General features: G+C 52.0%; 1 protein-coding gene across 2 annotated transcripts in view; it reads right to left on the reverse strand.

Moving 5' to 3' along the window:
* Fam178b (family with sequence similarity 178 member B) overlaps positions 1–22,776 on the reverse strand; it is a 95,103-nt gene that overhangs the window by 9,668 nt on the left and 62,659 nt on the right. For both annotated transcript variants that reach the window (XM_057751773.1, XM_057751771.1), the window contains 2 exons: positions 13,827–13,914; positions 5,621–5,746 (listed from right to left, as the gene is read on the reverse strand). In XM_057751773.1, the coding sequence (XP_057607756.1) occupies positions 5,621–5,746; positions 13,827–13,914 (214 nt within the window). The remainder of the gene's footprint in view (positions 1–5,620; positions 5,747–13,826; positions 13,915–22,776) is intronic.

Genomic DNA, 22,776 nt, shown 5'->3' on the forward strand with positions numbered 1-22,776 from the left:
ACAGGAAGTGGAAGACAGGAAGATGCAAGGCCAAGACCCTCAGCATGCAGAGTGCTGCGGTTTGGTCTTCAGGGCTGTACGTGATGGGGGCAGAGACTGTGGATGGAAAATCAGAGTACGATAGATAAAACAGGTCTGAATGGGAGGAAGACACTCTACAGAGTGTCCAGAGGGAGGAAGAAACCCAGATAAGAGTGCCAGGACAGAAGCTGATGAGTCACTTGCCCATGGACAGGGACCCTGAGAGGTCCTCCAGAGCACAGGGCTGATTGGGGTGAAGGAGAGAGCAGGCCAACCCTCCAGCTGGTTGGGCTTGAACAAAAGCTCCCTGGGACCCCACCCTGCCTCTTGGGCTTAACCTTGTCGCTGCAAGTCTTGCTCGTGTTCTTGCAAAGAACTCAGATTTCTGGGAACCAAGCAAAGCTGGCCTGGGCCTGAGTCTACAGGTTCCCAGACTTGCGTGTGCTTCAACTCATCTACAGGGTCAGCTTCTCAGAGGCCACCAGGTTTATGACAAAATGCAGCTACTGCTCATTTTGGAGGAAGGAAGATGGAACAGAACCACAAGCTGGACAGGAAGAACTCAGGAGTCTGCATGTCTGTTTTCCATTCCTCAAATCCAGTTTCCTCCTGGCTCTCCTAACCTTGTTCTGACCCAAGTTTACAGCACTGTGGGGTGTGTGTGGGGTGTGTGTGTGTGGAGGGTGTGTGTGTGTGATGGGGGTGCTGTACTTTCAGGTGAGAAAGGGCAAGGGGAGTGGCTCCGGGATCTGCTTGTCTTTGAAAACGACACAGGGGTTCAAGTCAAGCCCAGGGAACATACATCCCCTTGTTGGAGTTGGAAGTACCAGCAAGAGAGGCCAGAGTCGAGCACAGAGATGCCAGAGGGCAGCTAACCCTTCCTGTCCCTGCAGCAACCGCCCATTAAGGCAGTTCTTGGCAAGGTCAGCCAGCCCAGGGACAGACAGCTGCAGTCTATAGTCGCAGCAGCAAAAGCAGCAAAACTTGTTCACCAGGTCTCCCAACACACCTGGCACACCACAGGGTTTACAGGAGATGCACACAGGGCACTCACACACAAACACACGGCAGGCCACGCCCTCTGCCCAAGCTGGGCAGACACACACCTCCACAGAGTTGCAGCTGGCTGGAGCCCATCCCCAGCATCACCCACAGTCAAAAGCACACCCCACCTCCATAAAATCGCTTCTTCGCAAACACTGATCCTCCGTAAACAAGCTTTTCCCAAGTCTCTGCAGCCTGGGACCTCCACAGAAAGTCACAAGGAATGGATGCACCTGCAGGAGGTGACCGACTGATGTACAGTCCCCAGTGAGCGTCAAGCTGTCATCTTTGGAAGGCATCCACTATCAGGCTGGGAGGAGGCACACGGGAAAAGGGAAAAAGGAAGTAGCCTCCCAGTGCCAAGTTGGTCTTTTTATCCTCAGTTTTCATTCCACAGTGGGAGACATTTAACTTCCTCAAATTTAACCAACTAGAGAGACACTCCCATCCTACCATCAGATTCTGGTTCCCTATACCTTCCAAATTTCTAAGCGGGGAAAACCTCACTAATACAGCATCTGTGCTGGGCTGCAACTCAATAGGAAGCGCAAGCTTTTTTTTTTTTTTTTTTTTTTTTTTTTTTTTTTGGTTTTTCGAGACAGGGTTTCTCTGTGGTTTTGGAGCCTGTCCTGGAACTAGCTCTGTAGATCAGGCTGGTCTCGAACTCACAGAGATCCGCCTGCCTCTGCCTCCCGAGTGCTGGGATTAAAGGCGTGCGCCACCACCACCCGGCTGGAAGCGCAAGCTTAACACGTGACAGGGTATCATGATAGTAAGCAGTATCAGAAAAAAGTGCAAGTATATATATTTACACATGTGTACACACACATACATATATACATACACACATATATATTTACACATTTATGCATAGTAAATGCATTTGCACACAGCAATAGACATGGTAGAAAAAGCAAAAATGATTTGATAACTGTGGTTAAACAGAAACAAGAAACATAACGGCAGGTTTAACAAGACCAAAACATCAGCCACTTCCATAAAACTGAACGGGCCACAACCCAACTCCAGGAGTGGACATAGTACAACCAGGCCAAACCTGGCCACACTCAGATGACACCATAGTTGAAACCAGGTGCCCCGGAAACCCCAGTGCTGGGCTGGAGGGCTGAGCTGGTAGACGGGAGGACAAAACTGAGTCAAGTTATGCAATGTTTTCTGCCTGCAGCCAGAAGGCCAGTCTCACCGGGGTGGCGGCAGCGGGGGGGGGGGGGCACAGGGCACACGTCTCTGGCAGTGTGCCCTGTGCCCCCCTGGGCCAAAAGGAAGCATAAGGAGGCCAGCCTTAGTGTTATTATACTCGCCTCTGTGTAAACATTGTCATCTCCCACCTGGGAAACAGACAGGGTGCCTGCCTCTTGCTAGGGGGTACCAAGCCCCAAGCATCTTCTCACCTAGATGTTTATTCCACTCTGGGAAAGGCTAGTTCAAACCGGGCACAGATAGTCATCAAGGAGATTGGCACTATATATGAATATTTTGAGATGAGACACTATGCTAGAGTTGAACTCCTGGGCTGGGAGAATGAATCTCCCTGCCTCAGTTTTTTTTTTTTTTTTTTGGGGGGGGGAGGTTTGAGACAGGGTTTCTTTGTAAAACCCTGCTGGCCTTGAACTCACTGAGATCCACCTGCCTTTGCCTCCGGAGTGCTGGGACTAAAGATGTGCACCACCACTGAATTTCTTGAACAGCCTAGACTACAGCACTAGGCACTGAGCCAGGCATTGTATACTCCAATCTTATAATGTTCCTTAACCATGCTACCACTGAGTTAGACTCCAGCCCTCCACAAAACGTCTTGTTTTCCAAGCATATTTTTGTATGTGCTAATAGCATGGTAAGTGACTTTGACCCTGGTAGGACAAACGGCCTTCTTGGGAACCTGCCCCTGCCTCCAGCCTGGCTCTCCCCGCCCCCCCACCACAGAGTGGAAGCCTGAGCAGTTGCTTCTTTTGTTAAAGTACTTGGTGGTTAGCTTTCCCAGGCAGGAGCCTCACTAACTTATAATTACCAACAATGCCCTGTGATTGGTTCCCTCATTACCCAAGGTAATACTTCTGAAGTCCGGGGTTCCATAAATGCTTGTGGTCTTAATGATACAAGGATATTAAGAGATCAGGGGGCTATCACTGGTCAAAGGCAGTGCAGGGGGGAGGGCAGTTTCAAAAATGGGAGCAGGAGAGCAGATGGCCACAACAGAGGAGAGAGGAAGAGAGATGAAATACAATTCATTTGTTTGGTTTTTCACTTAGTGGCAAAAAACACGCCATGCTGAGACACACAGCTGTGCCCACAGTCCAGCCAGACAGTCAGCCATGCAAGGGGACAACAGTGGAGCCATGCTGTGCCCTCGTCTCTTCCCTGGGGGAGGAAGAAGGTGGGAAGATCAGGAGAAGAGTCTGCAGAAGTGTTTATTCGCAGGGCTGGAGGGGCGCTGTGACCCCTACAGTTTAGGGCAGGAAATCTCCCAGACAGGAGTGTATTTAGTGTGGGACAGGCAGAAGCTCAGCACTGCAGCCTCAAAGGCTGGGAAGAAGCTGTCTCCTTCATGCTTGATCACCTCCAGCTGACCTGAACTCTGGCCTCAGTTTCCCCATTGCACTTGAGAAGCAAAAAGACAAAGACTTTGAGCTCTGTGGATGAAAGGCTGCCCCATCCCAGACCACCACTCCCTGTAAAATTGGGCGGATGACGCCTCTGCTCATTTTGGCTGGTGAGTAGCCCCATCTCATCTTTGAAGATGAAACACGCTCAGACCTAATGAGGAGTCAGTTGGCTGAGGTGGAGTGGGACCTAGTCACCTGCCCGGCCTGGCCCCTCCCAGCCACCAGCCCAGGGCACAGAGCTGGAACCATTTCACGTTTCTATTATGGCACTCCACTAGTCCCCCTCTGTCCTGTCCCCTGGTCCTGACTGCCTCTGCCCTTAGCCACTTCACCAGCAGAGGTCAAGGTGAAGGGGAGCCCAGAGGCTCTGCAGTGCTCTTGGCTGCAGCACAGGGGCTCTAAAGGTCACGGCAGCCCCACCCACCCCTACTGTTGACCCAGCCAGTGTGCCCTTTGCTTTGGGGCAGTAAGCACCCCTGAATGCTCCGCTCTGCTCTCCTCAAGCTTTAAGTCAAAATGGACGATTGATTTCTAACAGGCAGCCAACGAGGGAGGAGTAGCTGTGCTTGGAGCCTTCAAAATAAAGGATTTCTTAGTCTGTTCATCCTCCCATCCCGACTGCTACACAGACACCTTCTGCCCCTATTACCAGCAGGTCAGCAATGTGGTGAGCCCAGTGGGAGCCTGGGGCTCAGTAGAAGCCACACCCCTGCTGGGTGAGGCTGCAGCCTGGCCTGAAGGTTCCTGGAGGCCATATAGTCTCTGTGCAGACAGCCAGACAGCCAGACAGCAGCCGCTTCTTTCTCATACCCTCCCCCCTTTTGTCACCCCGAGGTCTCTAGTATCCAGCTATGACAACCTACCTACCCAGGGTCTCCTAACTTGTCTGTGTCATCCACTCTTGTTTCCTGGGAAATACCTGGCACAGGACAAGGGATGTGTGTATGGCCCCCACCTTCCTAGGAGACTGTAGCCTTGTAAAAGCACTAAGACAAATCCCAAGGCAGGCAAAGGCAACCTTCCCTGCACGTTCTGAAGGGGAGTGTGTACCTGTGCACGTGGGGGATTATCCTATCTTCTTAATGGTTCATTTGTGTTCATTAAGTAATTAATTCACTTATCTGATTCTCAGAGTGATGCCCAAAGGTTGGACTTCTGGATTGTTAATATCCAACCTCAGGAACCAGAGTTTTGAATCCCTGCCTTTCTGAATTAGAAGATCCCCATCTCCATCTTTATCCTGAGTCTCCAGGGATAGAAAAGCCCAGGAAGATGCACTTGGAAGCCCCCACAGTCACCTTGGTCCCTGCTCTGACACTAACCCCGGGGATGCATGGGCCTCTGCTAATTCCTAACCCACAACCTCCCAAACCAGGACACTTCACTGCCTTTCGGGAGAGCTGGTCAGGGCTTAGAAGAACTTCTTTTTTTTTTGGTTTTTTCGAGACAGGGTTTCTCTGTGGTTTTGGAGCCTGTCCTGGAACTAGCTCTTGTAGACCAGGCTGGTCTCGAACTCACAGAGATCCGCCTGCCTCTGCCTCCCAAGTGCTGGGATTAAAGGCGTGCGCCACCACCGCCCGGCCAGAAGAACTTCTTTGGAAGAACTGGAGAAAGGTCAAGGGCTAAGCCTTGGTCAAAATTAGTGAGAATAAACAAGGAAACTAGGCATAGCTCTGGGCCCACAGCGTCACCTGCACCTACAGGCACAGGTGGGCAAGGGGACTAACTAAAGGCTTGGGAGAGATACTGAGTGCCTCCTCCCCACATAGAAGGTAGCTCGCTGGCCTCTGTCCTGGAGTGGCTTCTGGTTCTGGAAGGACTAGTGACCACAGGCCCCACAGGCTGTGCAATGGGGACAGCCCTGCCTTCCCCGTTAAATGAAGTAGCAGGGTCCTTCTTGGTAAAGGCAGGCAGGGGGTTCAGGTGCTTACCTTGTAGTCGAGTTCAGCACTGGCCCTTGGCCGTTTCCCCTGAGAAGGTGGCAAGGTCTCTGCGTCCAGATACTGCCTGAGGGATGATGGTCTCATGAGGCTGAGGAGATGACCGAGTACGGCTAGCTGGGGAGGAGAGAGGAGACTGTGACCGAGTGTGTGTACAGCTCTGGGAGATGCCCTCAGCTGTGGCAGAGGGTCATAGCCAAGCTTCCAGGACCTGAATCTGACTCTCACTTATGAGCTGTGTGTGTGACCTCCCTAAAATGATGCACACTCCTTCCTAGGAGGAGAAATGTGTATATGAGCATGTGCGTATGCACATGGGCACATGTATACACACATACATACACATACACATACATGCACACATACACACACGTGCACACATACACACACGTGCACACATACACACACACACACAGTACCTAGCACAGGGTGAGCCCTCCCTTAATTTGATGAAGTAGGAAGCTCTCCCGAGACTTTAAGGTTTACCCTAATTCCCTGGAAAATCAAGAGTAAGAAAGAGATTCCCTCTGACATTGAGCAGGACCTCAGCGATCTGAGTGGGACCTTGGCCACTGAGCAGGTCCTCAGTCACTGAGCTGGTCCCCTGCCACCTGCGCAGGTCCCCTGCCACCTGCGCAGGTCCCCTGCCACCTGCGCAGGTCCCTGGCCACCTGAGCAGCCCTTCGGCCAATAGCATACTCTCTCCTGTATCCCTTTTTTGTCACTTAGCTTGTTGCTGCAACATATTCAATTCACAGGAAAAGGACTGAACCTCTTCAATCCATAGCTTTGCCTGTCCATTCTGTAAGTCACAACCACAACCACTCTGCCTGCCTGTCCCTAACTCCTCTGTATCTGTACCATACTCTTCCCTCCCAGGAATGCCAAATACTGAGTCTTCTAAGCCATAAAGAAGATTATATATATATGGGTCCCCCACGATATAACACTATCAAGAATACCAACAGCTCTGTTTGTCTCAAACAAGGTTGCCCCTTGTATCCCAAGTTGGCCTAAATCTTGTGACCCTCTCACCTCTGCCTAAGTACTGGGATTACAAGCATGGACCACCGGGCCTGGCAATTCTTTTAATTTTTTTTATTACATGTTATTTGTGTGCGCACACTCATGCGTGCAAACAAGCTACAGCAAACACTCAGATGGTAGAGGATAGTTTGCAGGGGTCGATTCTCTCTGGGGACTGAATTAGGGCCATCAAGCTTGGTGGCAAGTGCCTCTACAGCAATGAGCCATTTCCCTAGCACATTCTGTTTTCTTTCTAGATGGGGTCCTTCCTCTGCAGACTAGGCTGGCCTCAAACTTGCAGCCATATCCCTACCTTTGCCTCCTGAGTACTGGGATGTGTGTCTTGCCCAGTCCTCTTTTTTCTTTTCCTAAATATTGGGAGCAGTGAACCCCCAGATCCTGAAATTCTTGTAAACAACTTGTTTTCCTCTGCTCTGAGCACCCTCAGGAGTTCCTGATGGCAGGGGAGTGGTTTCTGGTGGGTTTGGCTGGGGCATGACTATCAGTTAAGGATCTCTATATATGTGGCCCCTGGACACAATAAAGGGGGCATTCTTGGGATCAAGGATGACCTGTGTCTCTCTCTGTATCTGTGAGTCTTTATGTGTTTCAATCTCCAGCCCCTTGCCCGGTTCACGAACTGTATGGTAGCACATGGAGTGCAGACAGCCGTGATGTGCTACACCTAAAAAGTCATACTATTTTCTTGTCCAACAAAATAACCAATAATTTACTTTCATCCAGTATCTATATCCAGTTTTCTCCATCAGAAACTTCCTTTCAGTGGGTCCTTCAGATGGGGATTTCCCTGCAAGGTCTACAGAGGGATCTGGCTGATCTGTTAATCTACCAGGCACCCCACCCACCCCCTGTTTAGCTTTGAAGAATTGCCCAACCCCTCTGAACAAAACAGGCTTTGAAGCTAGCCCCTCCCCCTGGTCACCCCAAACATAGGGTCCCTGCAAGGACTGCCCAGATGATGTAGTATGGCTGGGTCGAGGCAGGTAGGCCCCAGTCCTCGTCCCTCCAAGCCATCCATGTGCAACCCTAGGGATGGCAGAGGATGTGGAGGAATGGGCAGAGTCAGAGTAGTTCAAGAGGACCGGCTCCTTAGATCTAGCAGGTGTAGTGTGGCCACAGACAAGAGGGTTGAGCCCCGAGCCCAGCTCCCAGCTTGAGCCCAGCCGGGTGGCACGCCACACCTGGCTTCCTCCTGTGACTCACTCCCCAGCACCTGCTCAGCACTTCAGCTGCCCTCAACCTCAGAAGCCCTGGAGAGCAGCTGGGCAGGGAGAGGAGGAAGAAGAGCTGGTTGGTAGTCAGGTTGGCTTTGGCTCCTGGAAGGAGGCCAGGCCTTCTCTGCAGTGTGGAAAGACGGCAGCAAAAGAGGGGAGGAAAGATCTGGGCAGGGATAGGTTCCATCTGGGGCTGCATCGAGAGCAGTACTGCCTTGTGCCAGCCTTTGGGATAATTTTCAAAACAGCCCTGCCCTTTCGCATGCTGGAGGCTCGCTGCTCACAGCTGTGCAAGCACTGGGCTGCCCCGCATTGCCTCGAAGACCACGCCCCCAGAGTGACTAAAGGCCCTCCCCAGCAAATCCAGGACTCTCCCTGCTCTAGGAGCTGGGGGCAGGGCCAGTAGGGAAAGCACAGACCAGGCTCACTTGCTCACTCTTATTTTTCCTCTCGCTCCAGGAAAGCAGGTTGGCGGTGCCTCAGTGCAATCTAGCATTCTGGTCTCAGATTTTCTTTTGTTTCCCGCATCGCCCCACCCCCACATACCACCCTCTCTCCTGGATGAAGGCTTCTCTGGTCTGCAAAAGTCCTGGAGAGGGAGGGTTAAGACCACACCAGCACCCTTGCCACCCCCACCCCCTACTTCCACTGCAGAGTGCCAACTCAGCAAACATTCAGCCCATTAGGGCAGACACCTCAGGGCAAGAAGTGATGATCACCCAGAAGGACAGGCCTCCACTGGCCTTGCCAGTCTCCTGGCAGGAGGAGATCCTGGCAAAGCAACTGTCTACACAGCATGTGTCTCCTGCTCTCAGATCTTGGCAGTGCCTCCAGTTTGCACAGGAGAGGTGGCTGTAAGACACGAGGAGGTCCCAAATGACCTGCTGCTGCTGCTCTCTGGAGCCTGGTCCTTCCTGAGGTGTCTGAACAGAGGCATTGCAGAACTGGTCCCTCCTTGTGGAGTCCACTGTCACATGTAACCCACAGCCTACAGTATTGGTGTTTACTACCCTTGCCAGTCCCCTACCCGGCACACCTTTTCCCTATGGCATCATCTACCCTCTTGCAGGCACAGAACTTGCTTGCTTAGTTGTCAGCCCCTTCCCTGGCTGTGAGGTCAGCACTGTCTCCTGCAGTGCACAGGGCTAAGCACCATGCCTGGCACATGGCTGATGCTTATTAAGCAGTCATTAGGCAAGCGAATGGATAAATAGCATTAGGACTTCAGTTAACCATTTCCTAGGAGATTCAAGCTTTTGTATCCCTCTTAATTTTGGGCACTCAAAACCCTTGCTTTCCAAATTTCAAGACATGATTTGAGGCTGAAGGTGGTGGCGCTTGTCTTTAATTCCAGCACTTGGGAGGCAGAGGCAGGTGGATCTCTGAGTTCAAGGCCAGCCTGGTTTATAGAGTGAGTTCCAGGACAGGCAGGACTACACAGAGAGGTCCTGTCTCAAAAAACAAAAACAAAAACAAAACAAAACAACATCAAAAAAGTTGCCAGACACGATGGCACATTCTTGTAAACTTTGGACTTGGGAAGCAGAGGCAGGAGCAAATCTCCAAACAGTGGTTGATAAGATGGCTCAGAGGGTCAGGTGCTTGCTGTCAAGCCTTTACTCCCTGGGTCCCACACCGTGGAAGGAGAGAACAGGAGAATGGACTCCTGCAGCTGTCCTCTGACCTCTATGTGGGCACTGCGGTGTGTGCACACACACCATAGTAAATACATATTTACAAAAAGGTTTGCCTTGTTTCTGTGTTGCAAGAGGCTGGTATAAGAAACAAACTCCGAGTTTCCTCCCAAACCTGTTCCACCTGTGTCTTGCCTGGCTGCTGAGAGGGTGTCTCCTTCCCTCCAAGTCTGGTTCCTGGAGGGCTCCCACCTGCTCTCTGGAGCCCTGCCAGCTGTCCTTGGGAAGTCACCTAGCAGCAGCCATGCTCCATCTCTGCTACTCTCAGGCCAACTGCCCTGCACCCTCCTCGCCCCTCGCTTCATCCTCCAGCACTTGGGTCTCAAGGGCTTTAACATGTTTACAGTTCAGTTTCTGTCTCTCCTCTTGACCTGGAAGCCCTCTGCTCCATCCATACCAGTCTCTGTGCTTTCCCTCCAACCCAAATGTCCTCTTCTAGAGCCCCTGGGCCTTTGTGCTTCCTACTTCCTCAGCCGGAAGTGACCCCCTCCCCCACCAAAGGTAGGTTTTCCTACAGTTCTGTGTGCAAATGTCCCTTCCTCTCCTCGCCTTTACAAAACCGCACCCACCCAATGCTGTTTTTCCTCTTCTAGGAAAAATTTTAAACTTTTTTCCCCATAGCACCTGCATTCTCTGCAAGTTTGCCCCAAATGTTACTTCTTTTTCTGCACCTCTGTTGGCCTGCTCGGACTAGGACTAGCACAGGAGAGGGACTTCATTCAGTTCAGCTCTTTTCCTGCCCAGACCAGACTCTAGAGCACACTGGGGCCTGAGGCTAAACATCGACTGTTTCTGAAGTATTCCCAGTATTCAATGAAACAACAGGAATGACTGGTCCAACCCCGGGACTCTCCGGGAAAACCCAAGTGCTGGGCTGTCGCATTCTACCGACCCATTGTCTCTCCAGCCTAGCTCTCCAACTCCTGCTCCTGAGGCACTGGCTGTGGCTTGAGACGGGGACAGAGGTGGGGGGGGGTGGCAGGTTGGGTACTGAGAACCCCTCCCAGCCACTTCAGACCCCAGGACTCTGCTTCTCTAAGAATCAACCCCGGAGCCGGGCGATGGTGGCACAGGCCTTTAATTCCAGCACTCGGGAGGCAGAGGCAGGCGGATCTCTGTGAGTTCGAGACAGCCTGGTCTACAGAGCTAGTTCCAGGACAGGCTCCAGAGAAACCCTGTCTCGAAAAACCAAAAAAAAAAAAAAAAAAAAAAAAAAAAAAAAAAAAGAATCAACCCCGGAAGTCCCTTCACAGTGGTATAGGCTGTGAAGAGCCTGGGAAGAGGCTGGAGGGTTTGAGGTGATGCAACATGCTGCAGTGGTCAATGGCACAATTCTTTTTTTTTTTTTTTTTTTTTTGGTTTTTCGAGACAAGGTTTCTCTGTAGCTTTGCCTGCCTCTGCCTTCCGAATGCTGGGATTAAAGGCGTGCGCCACCACCGCCCGGCCGCAATGGCACAATTCTAGTCCTGGCTCCCCCTCTTCCCTGTTGTGTAGCTTCCCTGACTCAGTTTCTCCATCTATAAAACATGGATAGAGTAGCAGCCTTTCCAGCCCTAGGTTTTGAGGGAGGGAAGCGCTGTGAACAGTTCTCAGAACACAGTGAGTGCTGCCTGCATGGAAGCCGCCACTATTACAGGTGAAGGGGCAACCAGTGCACAGCCAGAGCTGTGTGCATTCAGTGCAAGGGAGGTACGGGCAGGGATGGCTGTGCGGAGGGGACGTGGGTGGCTGGGGGTCAAAGTGGTCCTTCGAAGGCAAGTCTAAGGAAGATGGCTCTGACAGGCCAGCCAGGGAAGGAGCACGCCTGGTGACCAGACATCAGGAAGAGACTAACAGCGGAGTCTAAACACAGCTGCTGGGTCTTCCTCCCTGCAGAGGCACCGCTGACTCTCTCTCTCCTCCCGGCGGTACACTCAGCATGCAGGGACTCATCCCCTGAGACCTGGCTCAGGTACCTTCTCAGAAGTCTATCCTCAGGCAGTGTTAGTCACCCAGGTCACAGCGAGCTGGCTCACCCCGCTTCAGGAGTCATCTGGAAGTGTCACACCTGGTGTCTGAGCCTGAGCCTGGGATCTGAGTTGCCTAGTCAGTGTATAAGAAACCGATGGGTCCAGAATTGGGTCCCTGGTGGTCACAAGCAGGTAGGTGTAGGGGCCTCAAGCAGAGAAGCAGAGTCTGGTTCTACTTGCCTGACCGACCTTGTGACCCTGGATTCTTGGTTGTTGCAGAGATCTCCTGAGCTGGCTCCCTAGCTGACCAAGCAGCACACACACAGTTTGCCTCCTCTCCAGGCTCTGGCAGCCCTACTGGGCTTCCCCTCACACTCCCTGCAGAGAAACCACTAAGCTTTGAAATGCTCTCACCTTTGGGTCCCTGCTAACCCAGCTTCTGGGCGAGAGGTCCCAGGGACCTACCCTCCCTGGAGTCCTGATTTTCTTTCCTTCTTCTCTGTCAGTTCTCTATGGGGGCTTAGTGAGCTCATCTGGCCAAAGCCAACGCCTTCACAGCAGGCTTCCATGGCAGCCCTTGGGCAACCTGTCTGGTTGAATTTCAGCTGGCCCTGCTCCTGACTTCCTAATCTGTCTTTCTTTCTTCAGTGACCTCCCTGGGGGTGGCTTGCAGAGCACTCTGTCTTTGGGACCCTGGCTGTCTCTTTATCCTATAAATTACATTGCCTTCCTGGGCTGAGGGGCAAGGGAGAGCAAGTAGACACCACTGGTTCCCAACTCAGGGGCCCCAGATTCCGCCTGGGAACAGGGGTCTGGGGAAGACAATGCAGCAGACACCAAACAAGTAAGGGACAGACAGGGCCAGGAGGCCTCCTTGAGATGGCAGCTCAGCCAGAGTAGGAATGGCAAGCTCCCGCTTTCCAGGCTAAGGGGAAGTGGGGAGCTGAAGCCAGAATCAGGAGCCAGCCCCCTCCTTCCAACCAAACCAACTGACACCTTTTTTAGCTCCCTCACAAAAGCTTGGATTTGACTCTAGCTAGCTGGGGATGTGCTGGGCGTGCCTTTGCCTGTGTACCTGGCCTCTTAAGTGTTGTTGAACCAGGCCGACCCTGAAACTGCAAGAATGAATCCAGGGAGATCCCTAGTGGAAGCAAGAGGCTTTCAACTTCCCCATCCTATTCTTGGAGCCTCAAGAAGGCCATGGCCTCTGAGCTGAGAGGCAGGGTCAGAGCTCCACAGAGAGAAGAGTCTGGGAAGAAGCCTGAACTCACCCCTGCTGCCCCAGGGATGCCTAGCCCTGGAGTGGGGGACTCGGGTAGGAGCTTAAAAACTTAATAGCGTTTTTTTCCATCTTTATTGTTCTTCTGTCATGGAACCAGGGTTTGGGAAGCGAAGAGTGGGAGGTTCCTAGGGGCTGGGAAGTGAGCTCTGTTTCTCTGTAATGCAGAGCATGCTCTAGCTGCTGAGTCATCATTCTAGCCCTGTCAGTGTTCTTCAAGGATGTGGCCCCTGGAAGGGAGACCATGGCCCAGTGGACGGTCCCACATCAATGTGTATACGGGCTATAAATGAAGTTAGGAGGGTAAGAATGGTCTAGGAAACTTTAGGGCAAATAGGAGGAGATATGTTGCATGTATGTATGGAATTTTCAAAGAATAAAAATATATTAAAACCAACCAACCAAACAAACAAAAAAAAACACTTCAGACCAAAGCTGGGATGGTAGTACGTTTGTAATTCCAGCACTCTGAAGCTGAGGCAGGAGGATCTGGGAGACTAACAAAACAAAATGTTACAAAAGAAGCAGAAATAATAAATTTTATGGTATGTATATTTTACCAAAATTCATAAATTGTAATTCAGGCTCCGTGTTCACAGATCTGGTCAATTCCTAGAGCCTAGGACAAGACAGTTAGGCAAACTATTGTTTTTCAGAGTGGCTGAGTTAAAGTGCTGTGATTAAAGGAGTAAGCCGCCACACCAGCCTCACCCAGGCTGGTCTCTAAGTCCCAGGCTCAAGGAATCTTCCTGTCTCAGCCTCCCCTGTAGCTGGAAACATAGCCTCACCGGCTGTTTTCTTGCCACGCTGATAACAGAGCCCCGGGCCTCACATAAGCTAGGCAAGGCTCTACCACACACTATCCCCCTAGTCCCAGGAAGCTGAGGGAAACACTCAAATCCAGGTTAGGTGTGGGGATGGTCTCTCTGATGACAGCTCAGGTGTAAGCAGGCTATGGGGAAGAGGGGTCGTGGCCCACCAGAGGCCTTCCTGGTCCTGCTGAGGCAGACTCACCTGGGTTTTCTCTCCCCAGAGAGGAAGTGCCTCTTGCTGACCCAGCATCCGGGCAATAACCGTGAGGCTCAGTTGGCTTCGAAGTAGCCTGAGAGAGAAGAGCAAGAATCTGAGTGGGGTAGGCTGGAGGTCAGGGGGCCTCTGAATGTTCTGGAAAGACGAGATATCCAACAAGCGAGGATAATACATTTTTCTTTGGAGTTGTAACCCCCTCAGATCTGTACGTATCTGTAGATCTGAATGGGTGAAAGGTCTTCTCCAAAGCGGACCAACATTCCTTCCTTTGCGTAATAAACGCATACAGACAGCGACAACACCAGGTGTGTCTCAGTGACAGCGCATAGCGTGCAGGAGACCCTGGGGACTGGGCCGTAAACAAAGTAATAACTGAAGAAGAAAAATGCAATGACGGAAGGCATAAAACAACTAAGGAGGAAAATACGCAGATAGAGGGGAAAGGCAACCGGAAGAAAAACACATTCCCTTCTCTGTTCGCTTTGTCCTGCCCAGTGCACTGCCTCTCAAATTTCAAAGGACTTCAAGCAGGGTGGATGATTGGCCCCTTGAGACCAGGCTTTATTGTCTTTTTTTTTTTTTCATCCACTTTTCAGAAAACTTTTCTTTGTAATTCCCCTCCTACCATCCTGAGGAGCCAGGCTCCTGGGATGCACCTGAGAGCCACTCGGTCACTGAAGCAGCCTCTGGGTCTCGGCTGGACAGTTAAGAGAGTATAACTTCTTGTGGGGCAGCTAATGTGACAGGCGTCGTCACCTTATAGTGGTGACTATCCTCCTGTCTCCCAGCTGGACAGCCTTCATGGGGGCCAGCAAAGAGAACAAGGAACAAAGAGCCCCGGGAATGCCCAGAGCCAGCTACCCCCAGTTTCTAGCCCATTTGCTCCCTGAGCTGCTCGTGAGCCTGCACGGGTCTCCTGCTTCAGTCAGCCGAGCCGGGCATCTGAGGCCAGCCTTAAGGCAATGCTTAGTCAGTGCTGACTCAGGACTGAGCCATCTTCTAGTCAGGGATGAAGGCCCCGGTGGGCTTCAGATGTTAAAGCTTGGGTCCTCAAGCACTTCGGAGAGTAAAGAAGGGAGGAAGAAACCAGAGGGTGGGGCTGAGAGTTGTCCTGGGACCTTTGAGATTAGGTGACAGGACAAACTTCTCCTCAGGTCAAACTCTCAAGCCACAGCTCTGTAATTAATCACCTGAGCCTTGCTGGGGAGATTGCAACATGTCGTTCCAGGTCTCTGCACACACTGGTCTGCAGGCAGCAGGCAGCCCCTTGAAAGGATTTGTTTATTCTGACGAGGACGGAACCCAGAGCCTTACGCCAGGTGCCATGCCACAGAGTTTCATTCTCTTTTGTTTGTTGTGTTTTATTTTGTCTTGGTTTGTTTGAAGACAGAGTTTCTCTGTGGAGCCCTGGTTATTTTGGAATTAGCTCTGTTGACCAGACTGAAACTTAACTCACAGAAATCCACCTGCCTCTGCTTCGCCAGTGCTGGGATTAAGGGCGTGCGCCACCACCGCTGCCCGGCCACAGTGCCATTCTTATCTCTTATGGAGGGACCTGTCACTGCACTGTGTAAGTAAACCCACTCAGAATGGAACCCGGTGGCCTGCGAGTGTTACCGCCTTGAATCATGCCAGGGAGTAAAATGAAGAGAGGAAGGGAAGCAGAGAAAGGCCTAGAAGTGAAGCATGACAGGAACATGTGTCTGGGGTTGGACTCTTAGAGGAGAAGGGCTCACAGGTCATGGGACCCGTCGGTGCCCTCAGTCACATCTGTGGAAAGACATGAGGACCAGAAAGACCAGATGCAGGCCACAGCGGGCACCAGGAAATGTCTCCTTAAGGAGGACTTCTGGAGGCAGGACGAAGCCTAGTCACTTCAGTGGGTAGTGATGGTTCCAGAGCACTGTTCCCAGGGCCACACTTGCCTTAGCAATGGGAGTACCAGGAGTGGGAGTGCTGAGGCAGCCTCCACCCAGCAGAGAAGATTGTGATCAGCCTGGGGGCCTGAGCTCTGCGCGCTTTGTTGATTTTTCTTAAGTAACACTCAAAAAAATCGGAAGAATCAACAAAGCATGGGGTTCTTGGTTTAAAAGAAGAGCAGCAGGTGGTGCCAACACCTTCTGAAGGGCTCCGGTGGAAAGCACAAACGGCCACTCACTTGGAGGTGGGGGACCATGAGGTGCTCACATAGCTCACAAGAAGGGTCAGGACCCCTTTGGAAAACTAAAGATTAACTGAGGACAGACCTACACCTGCTCTCGTGTACGAGAGAGGTACTCACAGCAGAAGCACCCCGATAAACAGAAGGACCGGTAGCTACATAACCTCCTCCACATGTTCTCTTCACTCTGCTGTGGGGGAAGATGGCAGCTACAGAAGGAAGTCAGTGTGAGAATTCATTTGCATCAAGTCTGAAATGGAAGGCTGGAGGTCGGGGTCCTGGTGGCCCCGAGGTTTGCTCAAGCTGTCCTTTCTCTCCCAATCTGGGTGGTAGTTTCACATGTCTGACTTGGGAAAACGCCACTGAGACATAGGCTCAGTGGTCTGTACGCTGTAGTTCAACAAAGCTATTATACTAAAAAGAGATTCGGCTGGAAGAGGACTTGGTTTGTCAGATTTAGCAAATTAAAGTCTAGGATGCCCTGTTAAGCACAAATTTCAGATGAAGAATCTGTTTTTCTTTCTGCTTTAAAAGAAGGCTGTGTTATGTGTTGTATTCGTATTGCATCTGGCAAATGAAGGGGAAACCAGCCAGTCATTCTGCCATTTTTGACTGGGAAGACAGAATTTCGCCTGGTTTTAGCCTTAACCTCTTTCTGCAGGGCTATGCTGAGGTCCCGGGGCTCCCCAGGACTCTGAGAGCTAGAGTGAGCACAGTGCCATCTGAGCGGACACAGGATGGTGAGTCAGAAGCCCCTATCCCTGCTCCTCCACGCCCCCTCCCCGCCTCGCTCTATGCTCTGTCTGAAGTCCAGCTTCCTCCTCATCAAGGCCTCGACCCTCTGTGGCTTGCCTGTAGCTAGGACCTGTTTTCCAGCTGTTCCTGGGCTCTAGGATCCGGCAGCAGCTGGGCCCAGACACAGTGGGAGGTAAATGGCTCCTCCAAGCTGCCGCTGCGGTGCTCCAAAACCTACTGCCAGAGTCAGGAGTCCTGCATCTGGGCTTCATTAATCCCCCACACACACCAAGGCCCACAGAGGGTGGGGAGGGGCCGGTCAGAGAGAGGGCCAGAGCTGACAGGCCTCACAGCGGGACTGGGGGAGTATCCAGAGGGAAGGGGTGGGTGAGTGTGTGGGGTGTGGTGGGGGTCACAGCAGGGCTGTAATCTAGAAAAAACAAAAAAACAAAAAACCCCAACAACAACAAAACAAAAAACCAAAAACAAAGAGCAGGCAACATTGAGGGGTGAGTGGATGTAAGGAACCCACATCTAAGAGCTGAGCCCCCCATGCTGGCGCTGCCTGTCTGTTGCCCACAGCCTTCCTGACACTCCTTCCTGAATTCCCAGTCCCGCAGAGAAACAGGGACAGGGGCTACTTTTAATTTGACAGACTGCGAGTTTGAAAGGGAAAAAGCAGAGAGGACCCACCCAAAATGCCACCCCAGCTGTGCAGGGAGCAAGCAGAGAACCCTGCCCAGACAGTTGGGCTCTTCTTCTCCACAGAAATTGCCTAACCCCACCTGGCAAAGCTTTTCCAGAACTCAAACTAGGCAAGTAAAGAAAGATGCAGAAGCCACTGGAGTCCTCCCAGCAGATGTCATGTAAGGCGATGGGCTCCAGCACAGTGCTCAGACCAGGCCAGGCCAGTGCGGGCCTCTGGCCCGCCCACCTCCCAGAGGCCTGTAAGACCAGGACACTGGATCAGCACACAGAGGCACCCAGGGCACTAGAAAATCGGGAACAAGGTTTTCTAAACCTAGCCCAGAGGATTTGGGTACTTTGCTTCCAGTCTGCCGCTGTCTGGGCAGCTCTCACAAGGGACTGGGAGCCATGCAGGAGCACCCAGGAAGGCAGAGTGTATGCCACTGTGATGTTAGGACAAGGGACATGAGCCAGCACAGCACCCCCTCCACTCCCCAGTGCTGTCTTCACTCCCTCGGAAGGGAACCAGGCCCTGCTGAGGCTGAACTGCCCTAAAAGGCTACCAGGCATCTGGCCAAAGGCGTGAGCTGCCTTTTCCAGTGTGTCCAGGCTGCAGCAGTCTTGGCCTGCTCCTCTAAGGGAATGCTGCCCGACACCTGGCTGTGTGCTGCCTGGCATGGCCTACATCTCCAGGGCCACACACACCTGTCAGACCACTGGCTCTTTGATCCATGATGGGAATCATCTTTTTCTGATTTTGTTTTTGTTTTTTTCAAGACAGGGTTTCTCTGCGTAGCCCTGGTTGTCCTGGAACTCACTCTGTAGGCTAGGCTGGTCTTGAACTCAGAGATGTGCCTGTCTCTGCCTCCTTAGTGCTGGGATTAAAGGCGTGTGGCACCTTTAATCAAGATAACTAGGTGGGAGCTATCTTGCATGTGAGTGTGCTTCCAAAGCAGGAAGAACCAGGGTTTGAGTGCAGCTGGTTGCAAAATCTTTCCCAATGCCCGTACTCCCACCCTGCCCGAATCCGCAAGCCCATGGCCATCACGCAGCCTGGTTTTCCATTAGTGTTTGTACAATCCCATGGGGGTGGAGGAGGAGGCATGCATGATGCAGACTGGAGGAGAGGGATACGGTGACCACTGACCGAGGAAAAGGATGGCCACACAGCCAGATGAAGCTACAACCACTCACATTGCCAGGGAGCTGGTCCCCAAGATGCCTGTGAGCACAGCACGCCAGTCTCGCTGGAACGCACTGCATGGGCCCATCTCCAGCAGCGTTCAGAAACAGGCGAAGAACCAATAAGTTGGAAGAACACCAGGGAAGTGGTTTCTTCTACAGAAGGAATGACCAGGTGACATTCTGTGCAGACACTGGGTAGTAGTGCACAGACGGCAAGTCCCTGAGCACCCACCTATGGTACGCGTCCTTTTCTTCATGCACAAGTAAAGGAAAAGGCACCTGTAGGCAATGGACACGTAAGCCAGAGCCCCGGACTCAGGCATCATTCAAAGCTGTGGCCCTTCCCCTCAAGGGTTCAGTTTCCATCCCAGAAGCCAACATCTGCTGCCGAGCTGGTCCAGTCCACTCACTGGATAGACAAAGGAAGTTCTTCCTACATTTTGCCAAAAATCTGCCCTTCTGGGACGCTGACCAGGCTTCTGGAGTCTGCTCTGGGAGCCGTCTGGTGGGTAGGGCTGTCCCCATCCTTGAAATCACTGGCTGTACTCAGATGGCTCTGCCTCCTGCAGGCCCGACTACCTCACTTTTCCATCTTTTTGACCATTCATTCTCCTTTGTGTCCGTGGATGGCCCTGGTTATCTGTGTTCCTTGTCAAGTGGGCCGCTCTGCTCGGAGGACGGGAGGCTGGTGCTCATTTTCTTGGCAGTCAACAGACTGAACCCATGTCCTTTGGCTTTTCTTTCTTTCACATGTCTTCTTGTCAAACCCCATTCATCTCTCAGACCCTGTTCTTAATTGTACAGCAGGGCCTCTTTTTCCAGCTTAGCCCTTCATTACCGTCTGCGGAGAGCTTCTGGAAACTTCAATTTGCTGTCGGTTATAGTCATGTTGTCTATGAATCTAGCCATTGTTCTGCTAAACGCCTCATTCAGGACCTTGGCTTGGCTCCATCCAGAAGCCCCGCTAGTAAAGTTTGTGAACTAGGTGGCCACAGGAGGCTGCCCTGTAGGTGAACTCATCAGCTTGTGCTCCTATGTTGTCCCCAGGATGTGATGATAGCTTTATCAAATGCCCTAGGAATCTCCAGACAAGCATTTCACGGTCCCCTCCAGAAGCTCGTGCAGTATGATGTATTCTAAGGACACCTAGACACCAGGGTGTCCTTTCCGAAGTATATACTCACCCACCGCCCCTAGGAATGATGTTAAGGGAGCCTGCTTCCCAGACTCTCCCAAGGACCTGTACTGCAGGTGGTGTGTGTGCGTGCACGCTCCTGCCCGGGAGGGCAGAGGAACTGATCCTCCCTCCCCACGGTCACAGCTGTCATATGTCACTTCCACACTGAGGCTTCAGTGCCCTCCAACCACTCCTGATTCCATATATAAAACCACTCTTCTTTCCACAAAGAAGACAGAAATGAGGAAGGCTGAAGTGTTGAAACTTCACTATCAGTCTCAAAATAGCACTCCTCACTTCAAAGCCAACTGCGCAGGTGCAGGAGCAGACCGTCTGGCGGCCCTTGGCAGTCTCTGGCAGTCCTGCCTCTGACCCAAGCTACCTGCTTTGCTTTGTGCTCAGCTTTCCAGTTCCACATCTTTCGAACCTAAGGTCATGGGGGAGCAGCGCTGAACTCCAGAGGTCCAGGGGCCTGTGCTGGCTCGACACCTCCCCTGTGCTCTTCCTGCCTTATCTGCACGAAGCTCACTACAGGGTCTCTCAGCTGCCACAGCTACCTTGCCTTTAGAACCTGGGGCACAACACCCCATTGCCTCTGTGCGCCTTAAGGTGTTCATCTAGTAGCCAGAGGCACGCTGCCCAGCCTCAGGAGCACCGCCACCACCGGGGGTCTTTCTCATTCGCCTAGCTCAAGGCTCAACAAAGTCAGCTAACCAATAACCCCTGGGTGTGAGGGATGTCAGCCCTAGCCAGTCAGCTGAAGAGACGGGGGAAGGGATCCTCGACCGGAAACTTTGAAGCACATGCTCAGCATGAGTTCAGATGGCTGCAAAATTTTAGGATATGGCAGCTATGTGGGAGTGCATGGTGGGGGGGACCTGAAGGGGCACAGATAAGACTATGGGGGAGGTAGTATGGAAGAGTAAGCACAAAGACCCTGGAACACGAGGCTGGGTTGCTTGGTTGGTAGACCAAGGGGAAGGATTTTTTTTAGTTTATGTATATGAATGTTAGGCCCGCATTTGTGTATGTGCCTGGTTCTTAGAGGTCGGGAGACCTCTGATTCTGATACTGGAGTCACAGATGGCCATGTGATACATGGAGTCACAGAGCTGCCATGTGGGTGCGGGGACACCAGACATAGGTCCCTCTGCAGGAGCAGCAAGGGGTTTTAACTCTCGGCCATCTATCCAGGGCGCCCATGCCCACTCTGAAAGGATCTTCAGCAAAGGCAGGAACTGACAGTTTATGGGAAGGAAGCTCATGTTCCTGCAGAGTGGCCGATGGGTTATTTGAAAGACAGTGGGACTGCCAGGAGGAACTGCAGGTGCTGGAGCACAGTCTTCTCCAGAAAAGACAAAACTGTCAGGATCTTGAATTAGGGGTCTGGTGGGAGGGAAAGAGGTGGAATTGTAGGGCCAGGAGTGGGGAAACTCAACAGTGGTTCTGGTCTTGTCACAGCTGTGGACTCTGCTGAGGGCCTAGGGAAGGCTGGACAGCAACTTACAGGGTGGGTGCCTATAGGGGCCACGTAGTTTTAGGGCAGGTAAATGAATAAAACAATAAAAAAATAAAAATAAAAAGGAAAGGAAACATGACTGCTCATAGGTATGGTGGAGGTTTCTGTAGATACGTGGGAGAGTATATAGTCAGAGGCAGGACCAGACTGAGTTCTGTGGGGAGTGGGGGGTGGGAGGGGGTAGAGGAGAACTAGGTGCAGCAGCCAGGAGGCCCAGAGTAGAAGGAAAAAGGCCAGGTAAACCAAAATGGTTGGAGTATATAGGGAAGGGAAGCCAAGACCCCGGGGCTGGAGAGTTCAGGGTAGGGGATGGGGTATGCCAGTCAGGACACCCTGTAACAGGTAGGGATGGAAGGATGCAGGGAGAACCCAGTGGCTAATATCCACTTTGATGTGCTAAATAAGCTGTTCGTCCTCCGCTGTTTGTCCCAGGCTTGAAACCTAACAGAAAGTCTAAAGCAGAAGCAGGAAGGGATCCAACACCGTGGGCAAGGAGCTGATGTAGAAACTGAGTGCTAGGTGGGGCTGAGAGCAGCAGAGGAGGAGGGGTCAGAGAAAATGCCCAAACACCCGGGCACCCGCGCGTGCCCCTGCTTTGATCCCAATACTCAAATCTGCTGGTTGTGAAACTGCTTCCTTTCAGGCTGCCTGCATTTCTTCACCAGCTGCCTCCTGGGGGGGGGGGGGGGGGACAGGGAGACTGAACTTCCTTGGTTGGCCACTTCACACTGAAAAGATACTGAGATGATACTGGGGAGGGGAAGAGCCAGAATTCACTGGGCCTATAGACAGTAGGCAGCAGGGGTCCAAGCAAAAACCTCGTTCAGGAAAAGCCTGGCTCGTGCTGATGTCTTATCATTACAGATGTTCCTACGATTCCTCCTGAGGAAGGAATCTAACCCACCCTCACCCCACCCCTGCCCACCTAGACAGGGTTTCTCTGTGTAGCCCTGGCTGTCCTGGAACTTACTCTGTAGACCAGGCTGGCCTGGAACTCAGAGATCTGCCTGCCCCTACCACTGAGTACTGGGGTTAAAGGTGTGCACCACCACAGGATCTAACTCTTAGGAACTGGGACAAAGGCATATTCCCTCCAGTTGAGGGAGACACAGTGAAGGGGTTTCACCAACACAGGAAGAATGGCCAAATTTGAGGATTCCTTAACAATAAATGAATAACCAACCATACAAAAAGACACAGCACCAGAGCAAAGATAAGAAAAACAAATGACATTCACTTATTTCCCGTATTTACGGAAAAATTTTCACATTCTGATCCCTTTAAGGGCCGAGGAGACAAGACACCTCTCCTGGCAGGTTGCTGCCACTCATAGGAAGAGGGAACAGTTAACAAAGGTACCACCACATTTCAGCTGCAGAGAAAAAACAAAACAAAAAAACAAGTAAGGTCCCAGAGTGCCCCAGGAGGGGCTCATCTGGAGAGCTTGAGTAGAGGAGGGTCTCTAACTTGG

The sequence above is a fragment of the Chionomys nivalis genome, chromosome 19, assembly GCF_950005125.1.
Source record: "Chionomys nivalis chromosome 19, mChiNiv1.1, whole genome shotgun sequence".
Taxonomy (NCBI): Eukaryota; Metazoa; Chordata; class Mammalia; order Rodentia; family Cricetidae; genus Chionomys; species Chionomys nivalis.